This window comes from Mustela nigripes, chromosome X (genome assembly GCF_022355385.1).
Source record: "Mustela nigripes isolate SB6536 chromosome X, MUSNIG.SB6536, whole genome shotgun sequence".
Classification (NCBI taxonomy): domain Eukaryota; kingdom Metazoa; phylum Chordata; class Mammalia; order Carnivora; family Mustelidae; genus Mustela; species Mustela nigripes.
In genome coordinates this window covers 63,390,426-63,414,255 of record NC_081575.1, presented here as the reverse complement: position 1 = coordinate 63,414,255, position 23,830 = coordinate 63,390,426, and the positions used below count along the sequence as shown (strand labels likewise).

The 23,830-nt window shown below is 35.4% G+C and overlaps 1 protein-coding gene across 4 annotated transcripts in view; it reads right to left on the bottom strand.

Annotated features, from left to right (window-relative positions):
* The window catches only part of ATRX (ATRX chromatin remodeler), a 301,682-nt gene that overhangs the window by 157,345 nt on the left and 120,507 nt on the right, over positions 1-23,830 (bottom strand). For all 4 annotated transcript variants that reach the window (XM_059385663.1, XM_059385664.1, XM_059385665.1 and 1 more), the window contains 4 exons: positions 16,969-17,102; positions 16,354-16,530; positions 10,370-10,463; positions 517-619 (listed from right to left, as the gene is read on the bottom strand). In XM_059385663.1, coding sequence (XP_059241646.1) covers positions 517-619; positions 10,370-10,463; positions 16,354-16,530; positions 16,969-17,102 — 508 coding nt within the window. The remainder of the gene's footprint in view (positions 1-516; positions 620-10,369; positions 10,464-16,353; positions 16,531-16,968; positions 17,103-23,830) is intronic.

Below are 23,830 nucleotides of genomic sequence, written 5' to 3'. Positions count from 1 at the left end.
AGTTAAAGGATCATTTTTTAAAAAGACCACTCCCATCCCTGGCCAAGGATGTTACAGATTCATGTTACAGATTCATTCTTTACTCACAGAGTGAAACATATTACAGAGAATTTCTACTTTACATAATCCTGCTTATATATAAGAAACAAATTTGCTAACATCACTTCTGGAAGAAATCTACTCACACGTGAGTCATTATTCAGAAAAAAATGTTTTATGTCTTCAAAAAATAGAACACTACACATCAACTTTATAGGCCCAAGAGCGTAAAACAATGAAAAAGAGCAACTTAAAATTTCCATCAGATTTAGTTAAGAAACAGAAAAAAAAAAGATAATGTGTCATAATATTTCTGCATACTTATACATTCAGTAAGTCAATCCTTCTACAAAAGTGTTAAAAGTGTTAAAAATAAACCAGCAGAATTAAACTAATGAATGGAATGCAGAAAAGGAAGTAACATATTTAGTACACTCTACTATAGTTATAATTCAAGCACATAATAAATGTCATTACCTTGTTTTCACTGGATGAGTCTTCTTGAACCTTAATGCGTCGCCTTTTCTTTTTCTGTTTATAACTCCGCTGATTTTCTTCCAACTCTGCTTTCTTTGCAGACCTAAAAAAACATTTAAAATGCAAAATGAAATACTTCATGATGAATTTCCTTAAATTAATTACATACTATTCTACAGCTTATTTACCTTTGCACACATTCCTAAAAAAGAAAAGGAAAACAAAAAGCAAAAAAGAAAATCTTCACTAGATAACCCTTAATTTTAATCCAACAATCAATATTTTAAGTTATAGAGAGGGGAGGTTTGGCGTAAATAATAAAATGGATGAGGGGACCTGGGTGGCTCAATTGGTTAAGAAACCAACTCTTGATTTTGGCTCAGGTCATAATCTCAGGTCACAGGATGCAGCCCCACGTGGAGTCTGCTTTGAATTCTCTCTCTCCTTCTCCCTCTGCCCTTCACCCCAACTCACTCATGCTCTAAAATAAATAAAATTAAGAAAAAAAGATGGAGGACCTTTAGAAATATTAGTAGCTAATATACAAATGAAAAATATTCACCATCTCTTAGAAGAAAACAGTAACAACAACTTCTGGCAAAAAAAAGTACTTCTGGGCTTATAAACTGGTGGACAAAGTTACATATATAAAGACAGTACATTCAGGTCATAAATAACAGACATACAAATCAATGAAAGAGAAATATTGAGTCCAGAAATAAAACATTACATTTGTGATCCACTGATTTTTCCACTAGAGTGTCAAGAAAATGCAACAGGTAAAATTATCTTTTTTGGGGCGCCTGGGTGGCTCAGTGGGTTAAGCCGCTGCCTTCAGCTCGGGTCGTGATCTCGGGGTCCTGGGATCGAGTCCCATGTCGGGCTCTCTGCTCGGCAGGGAGCCTGCTTCTCTCTCTGCCTGCCTCTCTGTCTACTTGTGATCTCTCTGTCAAATAAATAAGTAAATAAATCTTTGGGGGGGGAATTATCTTTTTAATAAATGGTGCTGAGACAACTAGTTATCTACATGCAAAGCAATGAAGTTGGACCCCTATCTTACATCATATATAAAAATTAACTCAAAATGGATCAAAATCCCCCTAAGATGTAAGTTCTACCTAACAGACTACTCACTATTCCATTGTTGAAAAGTGAAAAAATGATGGTTTACATATTATGCTGGGGGGAGAAAAAAAAATGACCTCTATAAGATAAGTTTGAAAATATGTATGACAGGAGGGAGTTAAGATGGCAGAATAGTAGAAGGACTCTAGGCTTCCACACCCCTCAAACATAGGTAAATAATTATCAAATCATCCTAAATACCCAAGGAACAGACCTGAAGGCTGATAGAGCAAACATCACAATTAGAGGGAAGAGAAGAGGGCACATTCAGGAAGGGAGCAGTGTGGAGAGGGGGTTTGGGGAGAAATGTATCATGGGTGCTGCAGCAGTAAGGGAGTCCTGGTGGCAGAGAAAGGCGAGAGAGAGCAGAGCACACAGGGATATGCACAAGATGAATACTGCCCCAAAGCCACTGTATGGGAAAACAAAAGGGGATGATTTTCATGAATTTTTGCAAGCAGAAGGACTCAAAGACTGGAGTTTTAAAGGCCCCTGGGCTTCGCTAGGATAGATACCTGAGGGCGCTGCCCTACTCCTAGACAGAAGGCAGGCAAACAAGCAACTTACAGGCAGATGACACAATTTGAGGCTTGCCTAAGGTGCAATGGGAGAGACTGTTCCCTCCTCCTGGAGTGCATTTATGAGAGGTGGCATTGTATGTGCAGGGAGAAGAGAACCAGGGAGTGCCATCCCCCCGACATCACACACCTCAGCATAGGCGCAGTCACAGCTGCTGAGGGCAGCTAACCTGAACACTGGGTATTTGGCCTGATTTACTCCAAATCCGATGACCCTGCACTCTGGAGTGACCACTCTTCTGGGTCAAACTTGCATTAGTCCAGGCGTTAGTCAAACTTGCATTATTAGTCCATGCGGCAAGACCCTCCCAGAGAAGACTGGTGCTGATCCCCACCACACCAGGTCACTAAAGTTTGGAATTTAAAAAGTCAGCAGACTTAGCTGGGTAGAGCCCAAAGTGCAATACATTGCCAGGCAGGCAAGCAACCTGGAGACAGTGTGAAAAAAATGATCTGAAAAACACCTAGAATGTATGAAGGGAAATTATTCACTCATCTGGGAGTGCTTCATTGAGAGTAGCAAGCACAGACTCCCCTCCACAAGGAAAAAAGACCTAGCTGACATCATTTCCTTCAGCCACCCCTTAGCATAAACCAACTTTAGGAAATCGTACAGCACCAACAGTGGTTACCTAATCTGCTTATACCGAGTCTCACACCCTGAGCTACAGTGTTACTGCTTTTCTCAGGCAAGTATCACTAAGGACCAGCCCAGGAGACCTCTTCCCCAGGAGACCAGCACAAACCCAGGCACACAAGACATCTACTTACTACAGTGTGCTGCAAAGCTTCCATTCTAGTAGAAACAGCATCACGTCTCTTTTAGAAAGCAAATCAAAGCACAGGTCTTTAAACTTGCCACACTGGCCACGTTCCAAATACCAGGCAAGGAGAACCTCTACAGACAACTAAACTGAGGGACAGAGCAACCAAAATCCAGCAGCAGAGTGCACTCAGCACACACCAGAGACACTTCCTGAAGCACAGGCCCTGGACAGTGTATGACCTCTTCTTCATAAAGCTGTAACTCTCAGGCAGAAAATATAAAAGGCTTCTCTAACACACAGAAGACAGAAACCTAGACAAAATACCAAGAGATGGAGAAATTCATCTCAAAAGAAGAAAAACAAGAAAAGTTCATGGACAGAGATCTAACAGAAACAGGTATAAGTAAGATGCCTGATGGAGAATTTAAAGCAACAATCATAAAGATACTCAATGGACTTCAGAAAAACATGGAAGACATCAGAAAAACCCTTATTAGAAATAAAAAAGGTAAAAAGACAATTAGGCAGAAATTAAAAATGTAGTAACTAAGATTCAAAAGAGACTGGATGTAATTACCACAAGGATGGAAGAAACAGACATAGAAGCAAGTCATGTAGAAGACAATTATGGAAAATAATGAAGCTGAACAAAAGAGAGGAAAAATAATGATAGATCACAAGAGTAGACTCAGGGAATGCAGTGACTCCAACAAATGTAATAACATTTGTATCACGGGAGTATCAGAAGAATACAAATTAAAGGGGGCAGAAGGTATATCTGAGAAACTAATAAAGGAAAACTTCCCTAATCTGGGGAATAAAACAGACATATAGATCCAGGAAGCACAGAGAACTCCCATCAACATAAATAAAAGCAGGATAACAAGATACACTGAAGTTAAATTTGTAAAATATAGTCACAAAGAAAAACTCAAAAGCAGAAGACAAACGAAATCCTGAACTTACAAGAGAAGATGCAAAAGAATAGCAGTAGATTTCTCCAAAGAAACCTGACAGGCCAGAAGTCAGTGGCATGATATATGAAACATGCTGAATGGGAAAAATATGCAAACAAGAATACTCTATCCACAAAGGCTATCATTTAGAAGAGAAGTAGATATAAAGAGTATCCCAGACAAACAAAAACTAAGGGAGTTCATCAGCACTAAAACAGCTCAGGAAGAAATATTAAAGAGGACTTTTTGAGTGGGAAAGAAAGACCAAAAGCGAAAAAGACTAGAAAGGAATGGAGAAAATCTCCAGAAACAACAACAAAACAAGTAATACAAAGGCACAAAATCCATATATATCAATAATCACTCTGAATGTAAATGGATGAAATGCTCCAATCAAAAGACAAAGGATGTCTAAATGGATAATAAAACAAAACCCATCTATATGCTACCTATAAGAGTCATTTTAGACCTTAAAGCACCTGCAGATTGAAAATGAGGAGATGGAAAAACATTTATGCTGTAAATGAATGTCCAAGAAAGCCAGAGAAACAATACTTATATCAAGCAAACTAGACTATAAACCAAGACTGTAATAAGAGATAAGGAAGGGCATTGTATCATAATTGAGGGGTCTAACAAACAAGATCTACTAATTATAAATACTTATGCCCCCAACTTGGGAGCACCCAAATACATAAAACAATTAATAACAAACATAAAGAAACTCATTTACAATAATACAATAATACTATGGAATATTAACACCTCACTTACATCAATGGACAGATCATCTAAGCAGAAAATCAACAAGGAAACAATGGCTTTGAATGATAAATGGAAACAGATGGACTTAAAAGATATATTCAGAACATTATATCCTGAAGCAACAAAACACATATTCAAATGTACATGGGACATTCTACAGAACAGATCACATAACTAGATCACAAATCAGGGCTCAACAAGTACAGAAAGACTTAGATCACACAATGCATCTTCTCTAACCACAAGGCTACGAAACTTAAAGTCAACCACAAGAAAAATTTAGGAAGACCACAAATACAAGGTTAAAGAACTAAAGAATGAATGAGTCAAACAGGAAATTAAAAAAGAAATAAAAAACACATGGAAACAAATGAAAATGAAAACACAACAGTCCAAAACCTCTGGGATACAGCAAAAGCAGTCGTAAGATGGAAATATACAGCAACACAAGCCTACCTCAAGAAGCAAGAAAATTCTCAAATAACCTAACTTATACCTAAAGGATCTAGAAAAAGAACAACAAATGAAGCCTAAAGCCAGGAGAAGAAGAGAAATATAAAGATTAGAGCAGGAATAAATGACAAACAAAAAAAAAACAGCTGAAAAGATTAAAAAACTGAAGGTGGTTCTTTGAAACACTTAATAAAACTGATAAACCCAGAGTCAGGCTTATCAAAAAGAAGAGAGAAATGATACAGATAAACAAAATCACAAATGAGAGAAGAGAAATAACCAAAACCACAGAAATACACAGAAATACAATTATCAGAGAATATTATGAAAAACTATATGCCAGCAAACTATACAATCTGGAGGAAATAAATTCCAAGAAACGTATAAACGTCCAAAACTGAAACAAGAAGAAATAGAGAATGTGAACAGACCAATAGTCAGCAAAGAAATTGAATTAGTACTCAAATATCTCCCAACAAACAAAAATCCAGGGCCAGATGGCTTCACAGGGGAATTCTACCAAACATTTAAGGAAGAGTTAATGCCTATTCTTCTGAAACTATTCCAAAACATAGAAATGGATGAAAAACTATCAAATTCATTCTATGAGGCCAGTATTATTCTGGTACCAAAACCAGACAAAAACTCCATTAAAATAGAAAACTACATATAGGCCAATATCCCTGATGAACATGGATACAAAAATTCTCAACTACTAAGAAATCTAATCCAACAGTACATTAAAAGACTCACTGACCATGATCAAGTGGAATTTATTCATGGGCTGCAGGGGTGGTTCAAAATTCACAAATCAGTCAATATCCATTCATGATAAAAACCTTCAATAAAGGGATGGACAGGGGCGCCTGGGTGGCTCAGTGGGTTAAGCCACTGCCTTCGGCTCAGGTCATGATCTCAGGGTCCTGGGATCGAGCCCCGCATCGGGCTCTCTGCTCAGTGGGGAGCCTGCTTCCTCCTATCTCTCTCTGCCTGCCTCTCTGCCTACTTGTGATCTCTCTCTCTCTCTGTCAAATAAATAAATAAATAAATCTTAAAAAAAAAAATAAAGGGATGGACAGATAAAGAGAATTTGGCATATATATATGAAATATTACTCAGTCATCCAAAAGAATGAACTCTTGCCATTTACAATGACGTGTTTAGAGCTAGAGAGTATTATGCTAAGCAAAACAGTCAGTCAGAGGAAGACAAATACCGTATGATTTCACTCACATGTGGAATTTAAGAAACAAAACAGGTGAACATAGAAAAAAAAGAGGCAAACCAGAAAACAGATTCTTGACTGTAGAAAACAGACCGAGGGTTACTGGAGGGGAAATGGGCAAGGGGGACTAACCAGGTGATGGATACTAAAGAAGGCACTTGTTATGATGAGCACTGGGTGTTATACGTAAGTGATGAATCACTAAATTCTACTCCTGAAACTAACGTTACACTGTATGTTAACTGGAATTTAAATAAAAGCTTGGGGGAAAAGATGAAAATATGTATGACAAAAGTCTTAAAATTGTGTAACTTAGACTCAACAATGTCACTTTTAGTAATTTACTCTAAATGAGTGTCAATATACCCATATGCATATAAATGTGTATGTGTATAACATTGTGTAATAAAAATATTTCCATATCTCTGTTGTGTATATTATACAAATATTTTTTAAGACTTATTTATTTGTGGGGGGGGATAGAGGGAGACAGAGAGAGAGAGAGAGAGAGAGTCCCAAGTAGACTCTACCCTGAGTGCAGAGCCTGATGTGGAGCTTGATCTCACAACCCTGAGATGAGGACCTGAGCCAAAACCAAGAGTCAGATGCTTAACTGACTGTGCCACCCAGGTGTCCCTACAAATATTTTTTATGACAACAGTATTTATACCAGAAAACACTGAGAACTATCTAAACATACAAATCTAGAAGCTTATCATAAACGTCACAGGGAAAAAAAAGGATCAAAGTCCTACATATAATAGGTAAAACTATAAAACTTGTCAATGAAAAGAACAATAAATCTACATGACCTTGGATTAGGCAATGGATTCTGATATGGGTCTTATATCCAGAATATATAAAGCACTGTTATGAATAAACAATAAAACAGTTGCTGTGTTTTCACAGCAACAATAAATCAACAATTAAAAAAACAACAAAAAATCAACAGCAAAAACAATTAAAAATTGGGAAAAGAATTTATTCATTCAGACAGATGTTTCTCCAAAGAAGATATACAAATGGCTAGAGTAAGCACATGCAAAAATGCTCGACATCATTAATCATTTGGGAAAAGTAAATCAAAATCACAATGGCCCATTACATACTCACTAGGTTGGCTATAATAAAAAAAAAAAAAGGTTTGTGGAGGAACCTGGGTGGCTCAGTGGGTTAAAGCCTCTGCCTTCGGCTCAGGTCATAATCCCAGGGTCCTGGGATCGAGCCCCACATCAGGCTCTCTGCTAGGCATGGAACCTGTCTCTCCTCTCTCTGTGCCTGCCTCTCTACCTACTTGTAATTTCTGTATGTCAAATAAATAAAAATAAAATATTTTTTTAAAAAGTATGTGAAGATGTACAGAAATCAGAAGTCTGGTGCATTGCTAGTGGAAATGTAAAATGATAAGCCACTGTGCAAAACAGTCTGACAGCTGCCTTAGAAAGCTGAGCATAATGTTACCATATGACCCTATAATTCCACTTACAGATATATTCCTATGAATGAATATGAAAATATATGACTATGTAAAAATCATATACAAATATTCACAGAAGCATTATAAATAATAGCCAAAAAATGGAAACAACCCAAATGTCTACCAACAGATGAAAAAACGGCAATTAAAATGTGGTACTATCTATACAATGGAACATTATTCAGCCAATCCAAGTAATAAAATAGCCAGGTAACCACAGCAAGATGACAGACTAGGAAGTTCCAGGCTCTTGTTCTCCCACAGAAACACAGAATACACAACATATGGTAAAAAGTAACTTTATGAGAACTCTAGAAACCAGTTAAGAAACTTTAGCAACCAAGTTAGCACCTAATCAAAAGTCACACTTAAAATAGTTGGATATTTTGTAGTGTTTCTGCTTATACTTGTTGTACCCTCTTTCCTGCTCAACTCAAGGAGGTCAGTAGGAAGCTGCCCAATTCTCAGCTCCTCTGCCAGGAGTGAACTTGCTGGCAATGTTCTGGCTTTTCTACGGGCTGCCCAAGGGACAGGATTCTGTCTCCCTTAACTCCGAGCACAAAAGCACATAAGAAGAGGCTTAACATCACTAACCACTAGAAAAAATACAAATCAAAACCACAGTGAGATAGCACCTCTCAGTATTTAGGATGGTTAGATCCCCTCCCACCCCATTAAAAAAAAAAACCCCAGAGAAGAACAAGTGGTGGTGAGGATGTAGAAAGAGGAGAATATGTGCTGTTGGTAAGAATGTAAAATGGTATAGCCACTACAAAAAACAATGTGGCAGTTCCTCAGAGTTAAACACAGAATTACCATATATGATCCAGCAATTCCACTTCTGGGTATAAAACCATAAGAACTGAAAGCAGGGACTGAACAGATATTTGTACACCCATGTTCACATCAGCAAAGGGTGTAAGTAAGCCAAGCGTTCAATGATGGATGAAGAGATAAAATGTGGTACATGCAGACAGGAGAATATTATTTAACCTTAAAAAGGAAGGATACTGTGATCCATGCTGCAACATGGATGACACTTGAGATACTGTACTAAGTGAAATAAGCCAGCCACAATAAGACAACAAATGTGTAAGATTCCACTAATATAAGGTACCTACAGGAGTCAAATTCAGAGACAGAAGGTAGAATCGTAGCTTCTTAAGGATGTGGGGAAGGTGGAGTTACTGTTTAATGTGTAAAGAGTTTGTTTTGCAAAATCAAAAAACTTGTAGAGATTGGTTGTAGAATGATGTGAGTGTACTTAACACTACTGAACTGTATACTTAATTTGTAAGATAGTAAAGTTTACGTCACATGTATTTTATGATCATCTAAAAATATTTTTAAAAGATAAAGGTACCAATACAAGATATGCATGAAGTTTGAAAACATGATGCTAACTAAATCATTAAAAAAATACTATATGAAACCAAACATATAAAATGTCCAGAACAGGCACATCAATATACAAAGTAGATTAGCTTTTGCCAGGGAACGGAGGGCAGGAAAAATGGGAATGACTGCTAGTGGGTACAGGGTTTCTTTCTGTGGTGGTAAAAATATTCTCAAACTAGATCATGGTGGTGGCTGAAGAACTTTGTGAATATTCTAAAAACCACTTATTCTACACTTTAAAATGGTGAGTTTTCGTGTTATGTGAATTCTCAGTTTTAAAAATCTCTCCTTGTATCCCATTGTTATTTCCCTAATGTACAGTATGTTGCTATACTCCAGGCACAACCTGGTTTAAGTGCTAATCTAAAAAGATCTAAAATGTTTTAAAATTTTTAAGATTGACACCTATGCAGACACATATATCACATTCACACAAACACAAACAGCCCATTTGTTAAGTTATAAAAAGATAATATTATTCTGGGGGAAATACACTAGATCTTAGCCAAAAGGCCAAGATGGAATATTTTGGAGGAAACAAAAAAGTTCTTAGAATGGTTAGTATTATCTAAAATACTACACTAAGAAGTAAGCAGAATTTTAAATAACTACTACCAGTAGCTATGTGTATTAAGAGAACAAACAAATCTTAATTACTATAATACTAGTATATAATTAACATTCAGTGAACATTTACTATCTGCCAAGTAGGCATATTATAAACCCATTCAATGTCCATAATAACCAATTAAGTACTATTGTAATCCCCATTTTTAAAAAGAAACTGAAGCACAGAGTATTCATACAAAGAGCAAATAGTAAAGCCAGGAGGTAGTTTGTCTACAGAGTCTCTTATTTACTAAACTATAGCATCCCCCTATAACAACCAAAAAGTACAGTCAAAAGTGTTTTTGCAGTCTGAAAGCCCACCTAATTTATAAGACATAATTCAACCATATATGTTTATATGTATTTTTTTATTTTCATAATTAGTATCAAATCAAAATATTAAATATTTTATTAGTAATAGCAACCTTTCTATAAATAACTTGAAGCATTGTTATTCATATGAATTCTTACAATTTTTGAAAAAGTGATACAATATTTACCTTGTTCTGGGCCGCTGTTCATCTTCAGATTCACTAACTTCTTCACTAACTCCTGATTCCTGGAAATCAGAATCTTCAGAATCTTCACTGCTCACTTAAATAAAAAAAAAATACTAAGTTATTAAATACTTCCCAACAGAAATTCAATTCACCAAATTTCTCAATACTTTCACATTAAAACATGGACCACTGTGAGACTATCTATAGTATCTATACATTCGTGGATATTTCACTCATATAAATGAGACCAGTTAATGATTCAAATAGTATTTATAAAAATAATTCAAATGTAGGGGTGCCCAGGTGGCTCAGTGGGTTAAAGCCTCTGCCTTCGGCTCGGGTCGTGATCTCAGGGTCCTGGGATGGAGCCCCACATCAGGCTCTCTGCTCCGCTGGGAGCCTGCTTTCCTTCCTCTGTCTGCCTGCCTCTCTGCCTACTTGCGATCTCTATCTCTGTCAAATAAATAAATAAAATCTTTAAAAAATAATAATAATTCAAATGTATTCTAACTATGGTTATAAAACTATGGTTCTATATTGAAATGTAAGTATTAATTGCGTGTGAATTAACAAAATGAAAATTTAACTATCAAAACAAATTCAATAGTACCAAAGGTGAATTAATAGAATTCTAGTTATTCAAAACAAGCAGAAGAGGCTGACCAAGATGGAGTAAGGGCAAATAAGGACTCTTCTGCCATTTATGACAACTAGAAACTATGAATAGAACACATAAAGAAGTGACCTAAGCACTATGAAAAGGAAACAACAGCAGGCAAACTGGGGACTGAAATAAAAACCTGAATAATGACCCCTATAAAATTGGGGTTGAGGCAGTGAGTGTCCCAGGTTTTTTTCCCCTCCTTTCTTCCTGGTTTCAACAAGAAGGCAGGCTGAATTCCAAAACTATTGCAGAGGGTGCAAAACTGGGAGAACTCCGTTTCTAGCCATTGCACTGAGAAAAGGGAGCTGGGCCCTACAAATAATGAGAATAAAGGGAATCCCCAATTTTATTTTTTCTCTCAAAAATTTTATTCTTCTGTACCAAAGCTGCTGTGACACAGGTATCCAAAACCCCAGGAGAATACCAATCTTTCTGGCCAGAGGAAGCCAGGCAGGGAAAATACAAGATGAGCTTGAAATATCTTGTGGTGCCAAAAAGTAAAGCAGTGCTCAGAACATTATGGGGGTATATTCAAAGGACACGTGATCCAACTTGAAGGAGCTTCCAATAGCCAAAGCTAAAACAATCTAAGTGACAAAATGAGTAAGTGGGTCACAACTCATAAAATAAAATATCTATAAACCCATATTAACGTAAGTAATGGGATAAATAAATAAGGGAAAACAGACAGCCCTTCCTTACCATTACTAACTATATAAGTAATGAAAGAAGTAGAAAATCACTGCTAGATAAATGTCACAGTAATTGCTTCAGGCAAGATGAATGCTAGAATTAGTGGGCTGAAGTATGATGAGACACAGGATATTTGAATAGTTTCTCTCCACAAGATATTAATTCAATGTGAATAGAAAAATAGATATTTTTGCAGTAGAAAAACCCAGCAGACACCAAATGAACAAAGCAATCAATATTATTACCAGTAATAAGACCTATTGCCATCATATAACCTTGGTGTATGATTAAATGTCACTTTTGTAGTACTCTTGTCAAAATGCATAATAATCTCAATCTAATTATAAGAAAACATTAGACAAATACATACAGATGGACAGTCCAGAAACTAAGTGATAAATAGTCTTCAAAACTGTCAAGATCATGAAAAAAAAGAGACTGTCACAGATTGGAGTAGACTAAGGAGACATCACAACTAATAGCAATGTGGCATCCCTATATTGGATTCTGGAACAGAAAAGACATTAGTGGGAAAACAAATAAAAAGCACGTAAGATCTATAGTTTAATTCAGAGGTCAGAAAACATTTTATGTGAGAAGTCTGATGGTTAAGTATTTTCAGCTTTGTAGGCTATACGGTCTCTGTTGCAACTACTTACCTCCACTCAACGTTGCCACTATAAACACATGAAAACAGTGAGTGAGTAAGAAGTTGGCAAGTATAATGTGATTCTGGTATAGCCTTCAGATATAGTTAGCCAACCCCCAGTTTAACTAATTAGTGTTGTATCAATGTTAACCCTGGTTTGGGTTATCATACTATAGTAAGCTTAAAGTGTAAAATTAGGGAAGCTGGGTAGAAGTTATATAGGAACCCTGTACTGTTTTTACAACATTTGTTTAAACCTAAAATTTCAAAAAAAATTTGCTGAATGGGAAGAAATCAGAGAGGAAGACAAACCATGACAAACTCTGGACTCTGGGAAACAAACTGAGGGTTACAGAAGGGAGGAGGTGGGGGGAGGGGGTAACCAGGTGTATTAAAAAGGGCATGTGATGTGATGGGCACTGGGTGTTATATGCAACTAATGAAACACTGAACACTATATCAAAAATTAATGAGGTACTAAATGTTGGCCAACTGAACATAAAAAAATTGCTAAAGATCATGACCTGAGATCAAAATCTCTTATCTGTTCTATCTAAAAAATAATAATAATAAATTAAAAAAACACATGCTAATGTAAATAAAGAATTGCTATTAGGGGAAATGGGAATAAGGAATTCGTGTTTAAAGTTTTAGGTTGGGATGATGAAAGAGCTGTGGAGACAGTGTTGACTATTGTACAACAATGTGAATATACCTAATATCACTAAACTGCACACTTAAAAATGGTTTAAATGGTTAAAATTTTATGTTGTATTTTACCACAATAAAACAAAAATAAGGGCGCCTGGGTGGCTCAGTTGGTTAAGCGACTGCCTTCAGCTCAGGTCGTGATCCTGGAGTACCAGGATCAGGTCCCATATCGGGCTCCCTGCTCAGCAGGGAGTCTGCTTCTCCTGCTGACCTTTCTCCACTCATACTCTCTCTTTCTTATTCTCTCTCTCTCTCTTTCAAATAAATAAATAAAATCTTTAAAAAACATAATAATAATAAAAGAACTAAGCAACTGGGAATGTGTAGGAGCACACAGGTCCACATGCACATACATACAAATCCTCTGATTAAGTAAAATTCTAGGAGCACCTGGGTGGCTCAGCTGGTTAAGCATATGCCTTCAGCTCAGGTCATGATCCCAGGGTTCTTGGATCGAGCCCCACATCAGGCTCCCTGTTCAGCGAGGAGTCTGCCTCTCTCTTTGATTTGCCTCTCCCCCAGCTCATGCTCTCTCTCGCACACTCTGTCTCACAAAAATAAATAAAATCTTTATTTAAAAAAAGTAAAATTCTAAACCTATTATTCATTTTTATCACTTTATCTTGAAAATTTTCAAATCTACCAAAAATTTGAAAGCATTATCAAATGAACATCTACAGCCCTTCTCCCTTTTACATCCCTACAATTCACTTATTGTTAAGTTTATCACATTTGCTTGCTTGCTCTCTATATATGCACACTTTTTTATACTGAACCATTTTATTTTAGTGCAGAAATGATGACACTTTACCATACTGTCCTATATAACTAAGTAACATTATCACACTTAGAAAAATAACATCAGGGGCACCAGTGTGGCTCAGTCAGTCAAGTGTCTGCCTTCAGCTTAGGTCATGATCCTGAAGTCCCAGGACCGAGTTCCACATCACATTGGGCTCCCTACTCAGCAGGGAGTCCCTTTCTCCCTCTGTCCCTCACCCTGCTCTCTTTCACTCTCTCAAATGAATAAAATCCTTTAAAAAATAACATCAATTTAATATCATTTAATACAAAGACAATAATTACATTTAAAAAATTATCACCAAAATAATATAAGCTTTTTCAAATTTAGGTGAAAAATGAGATTTCACATGTTGCCCCTGATTTACTAAGTCAGCTACTCTCTTGATTTCTCCCCACTGCCTAACTTAAGTTTCCAGACAACAGAGTTTGCAAAACTTGGAAAATCATGCAACTTTAAATGTAGTATCAATCACTATGATCATAATCCATATTAGAAACATAAATATGAAGGGATTTTAGTTTCTCCCTCTTTCACAAGCAAATGAAAAAAAACATGTGGGTAATAAATTACCCACAGACGAGACAGTGGAAACGGGTCAAGTCACAAAATCAAGGTTTTAATAAAATATTTCGAAAGTAACTGTGCCTGCTAAAGGACTCTATATTCTGAACTGAGCCCTCAGAAGCAAAATCCCTATCTCCCACTTTGCTGCCCCTAAGAAAACAGTTTCTTTGAACATTTTGTTAGCCAAAATGCTCAAGTAAATTTCACATTTAAGCTTTCAATATAAATTTCACACTTAATTTTTCAATATAAAAAATTAAGTGATTACTTAAGAATGCTCTCCCCCAATGTTCAAGTAAAATGGACACACCCAAGAGGTGTGCAATGTTTACTCTACAGCCTCATGTACCCGTGGGTCCACTGCCAAGTACTCCAATTTAAGATATGAAAGCTTAGTGTGTAAACCTAGCGATTCACAGACCTGTACCCCTGGGGCTAATAATACATTATATGTTTATAAAAAAATTAAAAGATTAAAAAAAAGAAAGAAATGAAAACTTACAAGTGTCTCCAGCACTTGATGTCTGTCTTGGCCCAGCTTCATTTCCTGATGTTACTTTCCCTATTCCCTCCTACAATCTAACTATACCATGTTAACTGCATCCTGTCTACCACCTGCCAAACAGCTTGCAGAGGCTTCTAAAGTTTTTTTCCCTGCTTATGTTATAAATCTTCATATCTACCTGCTTCTCAATTACAACCTGGTCTGCTGAGTGAAACTCTTCATCTTTGTGAAGTCATCTCTGGGGATAACTGCCATCCCCCAAGAAGATAAAGAAATCTTCCTTTGTGCCACACTATACAATACCTCTGTTATAGAAAACATCCCTCATAGTGCTAAATTTCATATATTATTAATGTCAATAATTCTCATAAAAGTACTGACACCAAACCTGGCTACATATCAGAATTGCATCAGAGGTGGTCTATAAAATATATGGATACCTAGATTTCACCACCAACATTTATGCTATAATTGGTTTGGGATGGAGTCCTGTCATACACGTACTTCAAAATCCCCAAAATAATCCACATGTGTAGTCAGGCTGAAAACCACCATACAAGACAATGATTTCCTTATTCATTTTTATATTTTCAATATTTACTATGATGCTGGAAATAAGTAAGCACTCAATGCAGAAGAATTAAGACTTTAATGTAATGAAAATTTACAAGGTTTGCATATAATAAATTTACCCAAATTAATTGTACCTTCTATCCTTCCTTAGGAAAGCATTATTTCTTCCTGCAGGTACAGAAAAGCATTTTATTTAATGTCATATTTATCTTTTTAATCTAAGTGCATATGACTACTGAAGGTTAAAAATATTCTTTGTGTCATTTCTCAAGTTTCTGGATTCTCCTCACTCTAAATTCTTTATTTCATTCTCATGTAAGAAAACAACTGTTACCAGTGTGCTGATATTCACTTAATATAGCTTGTCCAGATCCACTCAAACTTCATTACTATAATTAGTTTATAAAACTAGTATGTTCCTGGGGCACTTGGATCGCTCGGTCACTTAAGTGTCTAACTCTTGATTTTGGCTCAGGTCGTGATTGCAGGGTCATGAGATCAAGCCCCACGTTGGGATCTACACTGACTGTGGAGCTCGCTTGGGATTCTCTCCCTTTCCCTCTGCCCTCCTCCTCTTTCTCACTCCCTCCTTCCCTCTCTCTCTCTCCTTAAAGATTTTATTCACTTGAGAGAGAGGGAGAGAGAGAAAGCACAAGATGGGGGAGGGTCACAGGGAAAAGCAGACACCCCACTGAGCAGGGAACCTGATGCAGGACTTGGTCCTGGGACTCAGGGATCATGACCTGAGGGGAAAGCAGATGCTTAACTGACTGAGCCACCCACGCACCCCCTCCTTACATTCAGAATTAAAATGTCTTACCTTTCCTTCTATTTCTGCCTTTGGCTTCTTTGTGTTCTTTAGGCTTCATCTTTTTTTCTTCTCCAGATTCTCCATCACTCACAGTGAGTTTGTGCCTCAAAAGCCTATGTCTGTACCTTGGCTTCTTAGATTCTTCAGAATCTGAATCTGATTCAGAATTGAGTTGAATTTTTGCTTCTAAATGGAGAAAATCAGTAAAGCCTTCAGACTTTTTTCCTTTTAAAATGTTTTATAAAACTATTTAATTACCAAGACTTATGAAAAAGATCAGAGCTTGCATTTACTTTGATAACAATGGTAATACCAGACAATCTCATATATCAGACTTGATTACTATGATTAAATATTGATTAAAAATCACCAATAGACACATCGATTTTTTAAAAGTAAAAAAAAAAAATTGCTTGAAAAATCATCTGTTTATTGGCAAAAACTGACAAAATGTGCACAATTACTACCAGATACTCAAAAGGAGCAAAGGTAGTAGTAAAGTTTTAAATATTTTAATAAACTCCAAATGCATATATTATGAAATTTCATGCTCAGATAGTCCTCAAAGACTGAATTGGTCAAACAATCAAGTTATGAGATCCTATACTTCTTGTTGGAGCTCACCCTCATCTCCCAGGTTTTCTTCACTGTGTTTTCCAGTTCTTTTTTTCCCCTCTTCTGGTTCATCATCTGAAGATCCATCCTCATCAGAGGAAAGATTGGCTTTAATTTCTTCTAAAAGCATCTTCTTGGCAATTCTTGAGTAAAAAGACAGTAAAAAAAAAAACTATATATTTGGTAGTGAAGTATAACAAATTTAAAAAAAAAAACTTCTATCAAAATAGAAATAAATGTGCAAAAAGATTTTATACTGTCAGTAGAAGACTACCAAAAACAAATTTTAACTAAGCTACCAACCAAAACTTTTGAAAATGCTCTTAGTACTGATTTTTATCTTCCAATTCTACATACTTCTGCCATTTATTTAAAAATATGAGGGACATTTCTACCATTTTGACCAATTGCAATTTCATGCTGCATAATCTTCTAATCCTATATTTGCTCTGCTGCCATCATCCAACAGCTACAGTATCAGACAGGCCCATGTAATAAATCAACTTATTTAGAAAAATGGCATTCCAAGACAAAACTTCACATGAGAAGACTATTCAAAGCAAAACAATTCGTAGAAAATCAATGTGTAATATACCACTTTCTTATCAAACAGTGCCTCAAACTGGTGAAAAATATTTTTGGCACTTAAATTTCCATTTAATTCATAAATTCTGTTAATGAAATGAAAGCATATACCATATACTAAGTATTGAAGCAATCAGAAATCCCTAATAATATTCAAACTAGGGCAGATAAGAGAAGGGACATGAGTGCTATTAATTATACACATGGTAAAAGAACACAAAATACCATAAATGAGTCTTCACTTTCCCAAAAAGTAGACAGTGCAGTAGCCTCACTCATACCAAAATTTCTCAAGATGTTCCTCAAAGACCAATTTGTTAATGGAAAAATCAACTGCTAAAAGCATGAAAAAATATTTCTTTAATGTCATCTTATGTTACAATAAAATATAATCCTAATAAATTTCCATGTTTACGTTAAAGGAAAACACCTGAAAATGTAAGATAAAAGCAATCATGCAGCTTTTGTATAAGATGAGGTGTTCTGCACCTGGCGTGTCTTTGTGATATAAATTTATAAATCACAGGAACAAAGGAATACCTTATAAAAAGGTTCAAAAGGAAGGCAGCATGATTCTTAGTTTTCCATGAACTAATAATAACTCTTATTATGGGATAAAAATCCATTCTGCAATTAAGATTCTCTCTAGCTCAGTCAAAAACTTCCAGGTGGCATTATGGAACTTCTGCTATTTTTGGATTTGAAACCCTTCTTCAGATTTCTTAACATACATTCACATTTCAATCAAGATTCACTCAATGATAGGAGATGTTAATGCCTTGGTAATTTTATCTGAAAGGCAGACTGTTCGTTACTAGTTTTATTCAAAGATACATATTAAAGGCACCAAATAAGACTGAAGCAAAAAGGTAATCACTTATTATCTGCCTTTTGGTGCTTCCTTCCCTAAACAGACAAATTAGAAATACTTAGACAACACAGAGAGTTACTAAGTGCTAAAGGAAACCACAGATAAGTTTGCTTCTTTGAGGTTTTTTTTTTATCTGATTTGTTTCAATAAAGTGAAGATTAGATCACTCCAATTTAAATCCTACTGCAGTTGAGCTATAAAGTGTTGATATTACACTTCTACATCAATGGTTTGCTGACTTGGATTGTACACAGTAAACTTTTTAAAATGGAGAACAGTACAGGACTGTCAAGTTCTCATCTTGCCAAAAATAAAAATATGAAGCCAAAATTGTTTATTTTCATCATTTTATAAAGTAAAGATTATTTGAACATACCCTCCACAAATTATGAAACAGTTTCAGAATGAAGGGTGGTTCTTTAAATTTAATAAAAGCATCTGTCTAGAAAAACTCTCTAAAATCTTTAATGTACACTACATTTGTCATTTCCCATGGACAAGGAAAAACTTTCTTGAACCAATTTGGGTAAAACCACTGTTTTGGAATGAATGTGGGTACACACACACACATAAATGTAAAGTGTTGAATAACAGATTGCAAATAGAAAAACACTTCACTTACAGTAACAAGATCTTATATAACCATTTGGGTAGTACAATAATAACCAATAAAAATACAAGTAGTAGTTTAGTTACACTGAAGGTTACTTCAATCACCTGATTTGTTTGTATTTACAAGTTCAAAAAAAGTCTAAAATTCTGTATTATCTGTAAAGACTTGGTTCATTTTAAGAAATCATAAGATTTTTCTTCTTTCGAACTCTAGACTCTTAAGAGAATGTCTACCAAATGGAAGTCAAAATATGTAAACCTACCTAATTCATACTCAAGTTCTAGACTGTCATGAAAAAACTGAGAAATATGATACACATGATTTAAGATACAATTCTATGTCAACTGCGAAATTACATAATAAATTATGGAAAATTAAATAAGAGCCATACACTGAAAAATTACATGGTTTATCAATCAACAACCTTCATTAAGAACATAATATATAGAACAATCACAATCGCTTTAGAAACAGGAAAAAAATTACAGAATTCAGAGAATGGTCATTTTTCTCCAAACTGAACTTACATACAGAGTGATGGAGATTCCCTTAGCTTTACCTCCCTAAGATGGTTTAGATTTACCCTCTAATACCTTTTGACCAATGGAAAACCTAATGTATAGTCCTGTGTATTAAGCCCTAAAAAGAATAAAAAGTTAAATCATTTTTCATGACTGATGGCTCAAGCCCACTCCATCAAAGACACACTGTATCATAAACCTAGCCTATCACATAACCTACACCTCAGTTAGAACTTAGCTTGAAGGACCTAAGGGCTGAGGCTGACCTTCAACCTGAGTAGTCAGCAAACATGCTGAGGTGAGATGTGTCCCATCTACAAAGCCTGCTGTTGAGATGCTTTAAGGGAAACTCCACTACCTTAACTCTTGAGTCACGGGCCACAGAGACTTCAAGGACATCATCACTCGAGAACCAGCTGAGGCTGGCAAAGCATCATTTTGGAGGCCTCGGCCGGACCCGTGCTGGTATGCATGTGTTGGATGTATAGTCATGATCCCTAGTTGATTTGTTTGCACTGAAGTTTCCTTTCTTGAAGCTTTCCAGGACGTTTCTGAGAAAATCATCCAGGCAACAAGGTACTGCCCCCCTGGAATCTCAATGCTCAATATTACATCTTGGGACAGGTGTAGCATCCAAAGCAGTCACGACTCTATCAGAAGTATTAGAGGCACAGGCTGTGCCACTCTGTGGCAGAAAACCTGGGCAGAGCTGGAAGTAATGGAGCCACTCCTCCATTTTCCTGAAAGGGAGGGAAGGGAGAAGGGGAGAAAGCAAAACAATATGGGAGGAAGGGTAAAACCCACAAAAAAAAAAAAAAAAAAAACAACAAAAAAAAACAATGATTGGAACTGATGCACAAGAGAATAATAGAACCCCAAAACCCAAACAAGCTAAGGCTTCTAAATCACATAATACCAAAATAATGTCTTACACCTTCAACTACTGTAAGGAAGCAAAAATAAAATAAGGAATCACCCTGAAAATGCAAAGACAAACACCCAAGCAGGAAAAAGAGAGAAAGAGAAAGAGAAAGCCAAGAAAGCCTTTAGTTATTCTGATCCTATCTAGAAAAGAAATGCGTAAATGTTCCTTGTGTAATCACTCAAACAGAGAAAGAAAGTAAACTACCTTTTGCTGGTACATAAATCAATAATTCAAAACATTTAATTTCTAAAATAGGAGCAATCAATAGAGGGATCTGGTGCACCATGGAGGTTTTAGAGAAACAGCCATTACAAAAGCAACACAAAATTTTAGAGCCCCAATTCTGCCATTTGACAGATGAGGAAACAGGCGCAGAAAGGGAAAATGATGTGGCCAAAGAAACAAAGCTAGTTAGTGGCAAAGCAAGAAGTAGCACCTAAGATGAATCCTGAATCCTAAGATTCTCTAAACTTACTATGCTAGTGTTACAGTTTCTGCTCATTCACTACTACCATGCTTATGAGTACCTGGTGAATCTACAACAGTCACATTCTTAAAGATAACTGTATTTTATTAATTTCCAAATATGTATTTAGAAATGGAAGTATTGGAGCTTCAATTTTTAAAATTTTTTTTAAAAGTTCTAAACATCTTTAGTCCAGTATGCTCCATCTCTAAAGTGCTCTTGACAGGCCATCTCAGATACACCCCTATAATCTACTATTTTATCTTTTAAGAGGTTCTGAAAACAGGTTTAAAGAAAATTGCTAAGTAAAAAATACCAAAAACTATGGTGCACCCATACACAAAGATGACAAATTTTTTTAAAAAGTGTTTACATTTTGTGTACAATACAACAGAATTAGTTTAAACAGAGAATTCTGAATAAGATTATAGGTTTAAATGCATACCCTTTAGAGATACAAAATAAGTATATGCCATGCTCAAATACAATACCATATTCAAAATGCTGAGATGTAAAACAATTCAAATGACTACAGCCAAAGAATGTTAAAAACTTTTTGTGAAAACAAGGTTGAACCCATATTCTTCCAGTAAAGTGTGAGGCATTAACAAATGCTATATATACTTCAGGGTTAGTAAAAACAAGTATTTCAAACTGGGTGATGGACATTAAGGAAGGTATGTAATGTAATGAGCACTGGGTATTCTATAAGACTGAAGAATCATAGGCCTGTACCTCTGAAACCAATAATACATTATATGTTGACTAACTGAATTTAAATTAAAAAATGTTTAAAAAAAAACCCCTAAAGTATTTCATAGAATTGCTATGGAATTCATCTTCAAAATCTATATTAGCATTTTTTAACTCCTTAGTTCAAAATTAGTATTCTTGATATGAACGCTTCTATAAAAAATGACTAAGGCATATGATCTGTACCCCAAAATGGTGGAGTTTATGAGATAATAATGATGTAACTAAAGAATCAAAAAGCTAAACAGTAGTTTCAAACATTTGTTAGTCATACGTCCTACAATGTTTGCAGTTACTGAAAAGCAGCACTGTTTCCCTTTTTAGTGAGGGTACCAGGAACATTAGTATCAAATAACTTTTTTAAAAAACTTAGTAGAAATATAAAAGCTGTATGAAATTAAGAACCCACAGTTTATTAGCAATTTATACACAGGCTATAATGTTTGACTAAATTCAAATAACAAAACGTGCATTCCCTGATTTTACGTAAAATCTAAAGCAGTTTTAGAGGAAATTTAAACAGGAAAAACTTTATTAACACTGATATAAATTTAGAAAATTTGATATTAAAGAGATAGTTTAATATTTTCTTATACTTGAAAGGTAAAAACAGGATTGTCTCCTCTCATTTTTATTTATAAACTTCAAAGCTAAAGACAAAGGAGACATATATTAAGTCAGAAAAATGAATCATTTTTGCTATCACTAGAAAATGCAAACTCCCTTTGTGGGGGTGGGGGGTGAGGGTGGGGCTATTTTCCATTCTCTAAAAAGTCCCAGTATCACCAAAGAACAGAGAACAGGAAAGAAGGCTAAACATAATGTTTAAATCTTAAGCAGAGAGATCAGTACTAATGACCATGTTTATTTCCTTGCTGAAAATCCTAGCATGAGAAAGAGATCTCATGACAACTGCAACCAGTTTAGTTATCTACAAATGGATCCTATATACAAGACTAGACATCTATATGTACTTAAATGACTTACAATACTTACCTGCACTACAAAAAACAGAGTAAACTGAAATGGAGTTACCTTAAAATTGCCAGGCATTTAAAACCCTTACTCAAACATAAAAACAAGTAAAATGCTTCATTTAAAATGCTAGCTTTGTTTTTCAAAATAATAAAGGAGAACCAAAGCAATTTTGATAGCCAAACAGGACCACCATGAAAAAAAAATATTTTACAGAGAAAAAATTATTCCAGATTTAGCAAATTCATATAAAAAATAAAAACATGTGTAGAAAATAAACATTCTAAAAAGTGCTTAAAATGGAAACCAAATGAAAAGTCTTTTGTTGAAGGGACCTGAGATATACCCAACCCATTAAACATTGCTGAGATCAGGTAAGCAATCATTAAATATCTTCATTAACATGAACAACATCCAGGAAAAATTAATTACTTTTGAAAATATGCTGAATTAATAGTACAGAACCTTTATCAACAGAATACCTCAATACCTCCACCAAATCAGTAGGGAAAAAACAATCATTTGTGTATTTTCCAGTTGAAAAGTAAAGTATTACCAAATAACAAAATAATTGGAAATCTTTAAGGGTACGGTGTAGTCCCACTATAATTAAGTACAGAACTTCTATTAACAACAGACAATCTTTAAGCAATCTCCACATCAAATTTTGCTTTTATGTAAGTATTTAGCCCCACTGAGAAAGAAACTATGAGAAAACTATGGAGTATTATTAGACCCAATTAAGCATTCTTCAAATAGAAGGTAAATGTTTTTTGTGTGTGCCAGGGGAGGGTATCCATATAAAAATCTCAGCTTTTAGTCAAATTTGAATAAAAAAAAAGAATGCTTAGAAAAAATCTACAAATAAAGAACATACTGAAAATAATTCTTTCTCAGACTCCTCACTGATTTTAGTATGCAACCTCTAAAGACAAGCCTGGTTTAATGACCCTCAACATTAACACTGTTAAACTTGAACAAACTAACATCTTATCACTGAGGCTAATTCACAGTATAGGTATTCAGATATAGGACATTAGAAAATGTCTAGTCAAAATTCCCCTTTTACAGAATCATGTATCTTCGAAGCCAGCTAACTGTAGAAATGCAATCATAATTTTAAAATTACATAAATAAATGTTTTTTCAATGAAAGAACCAAT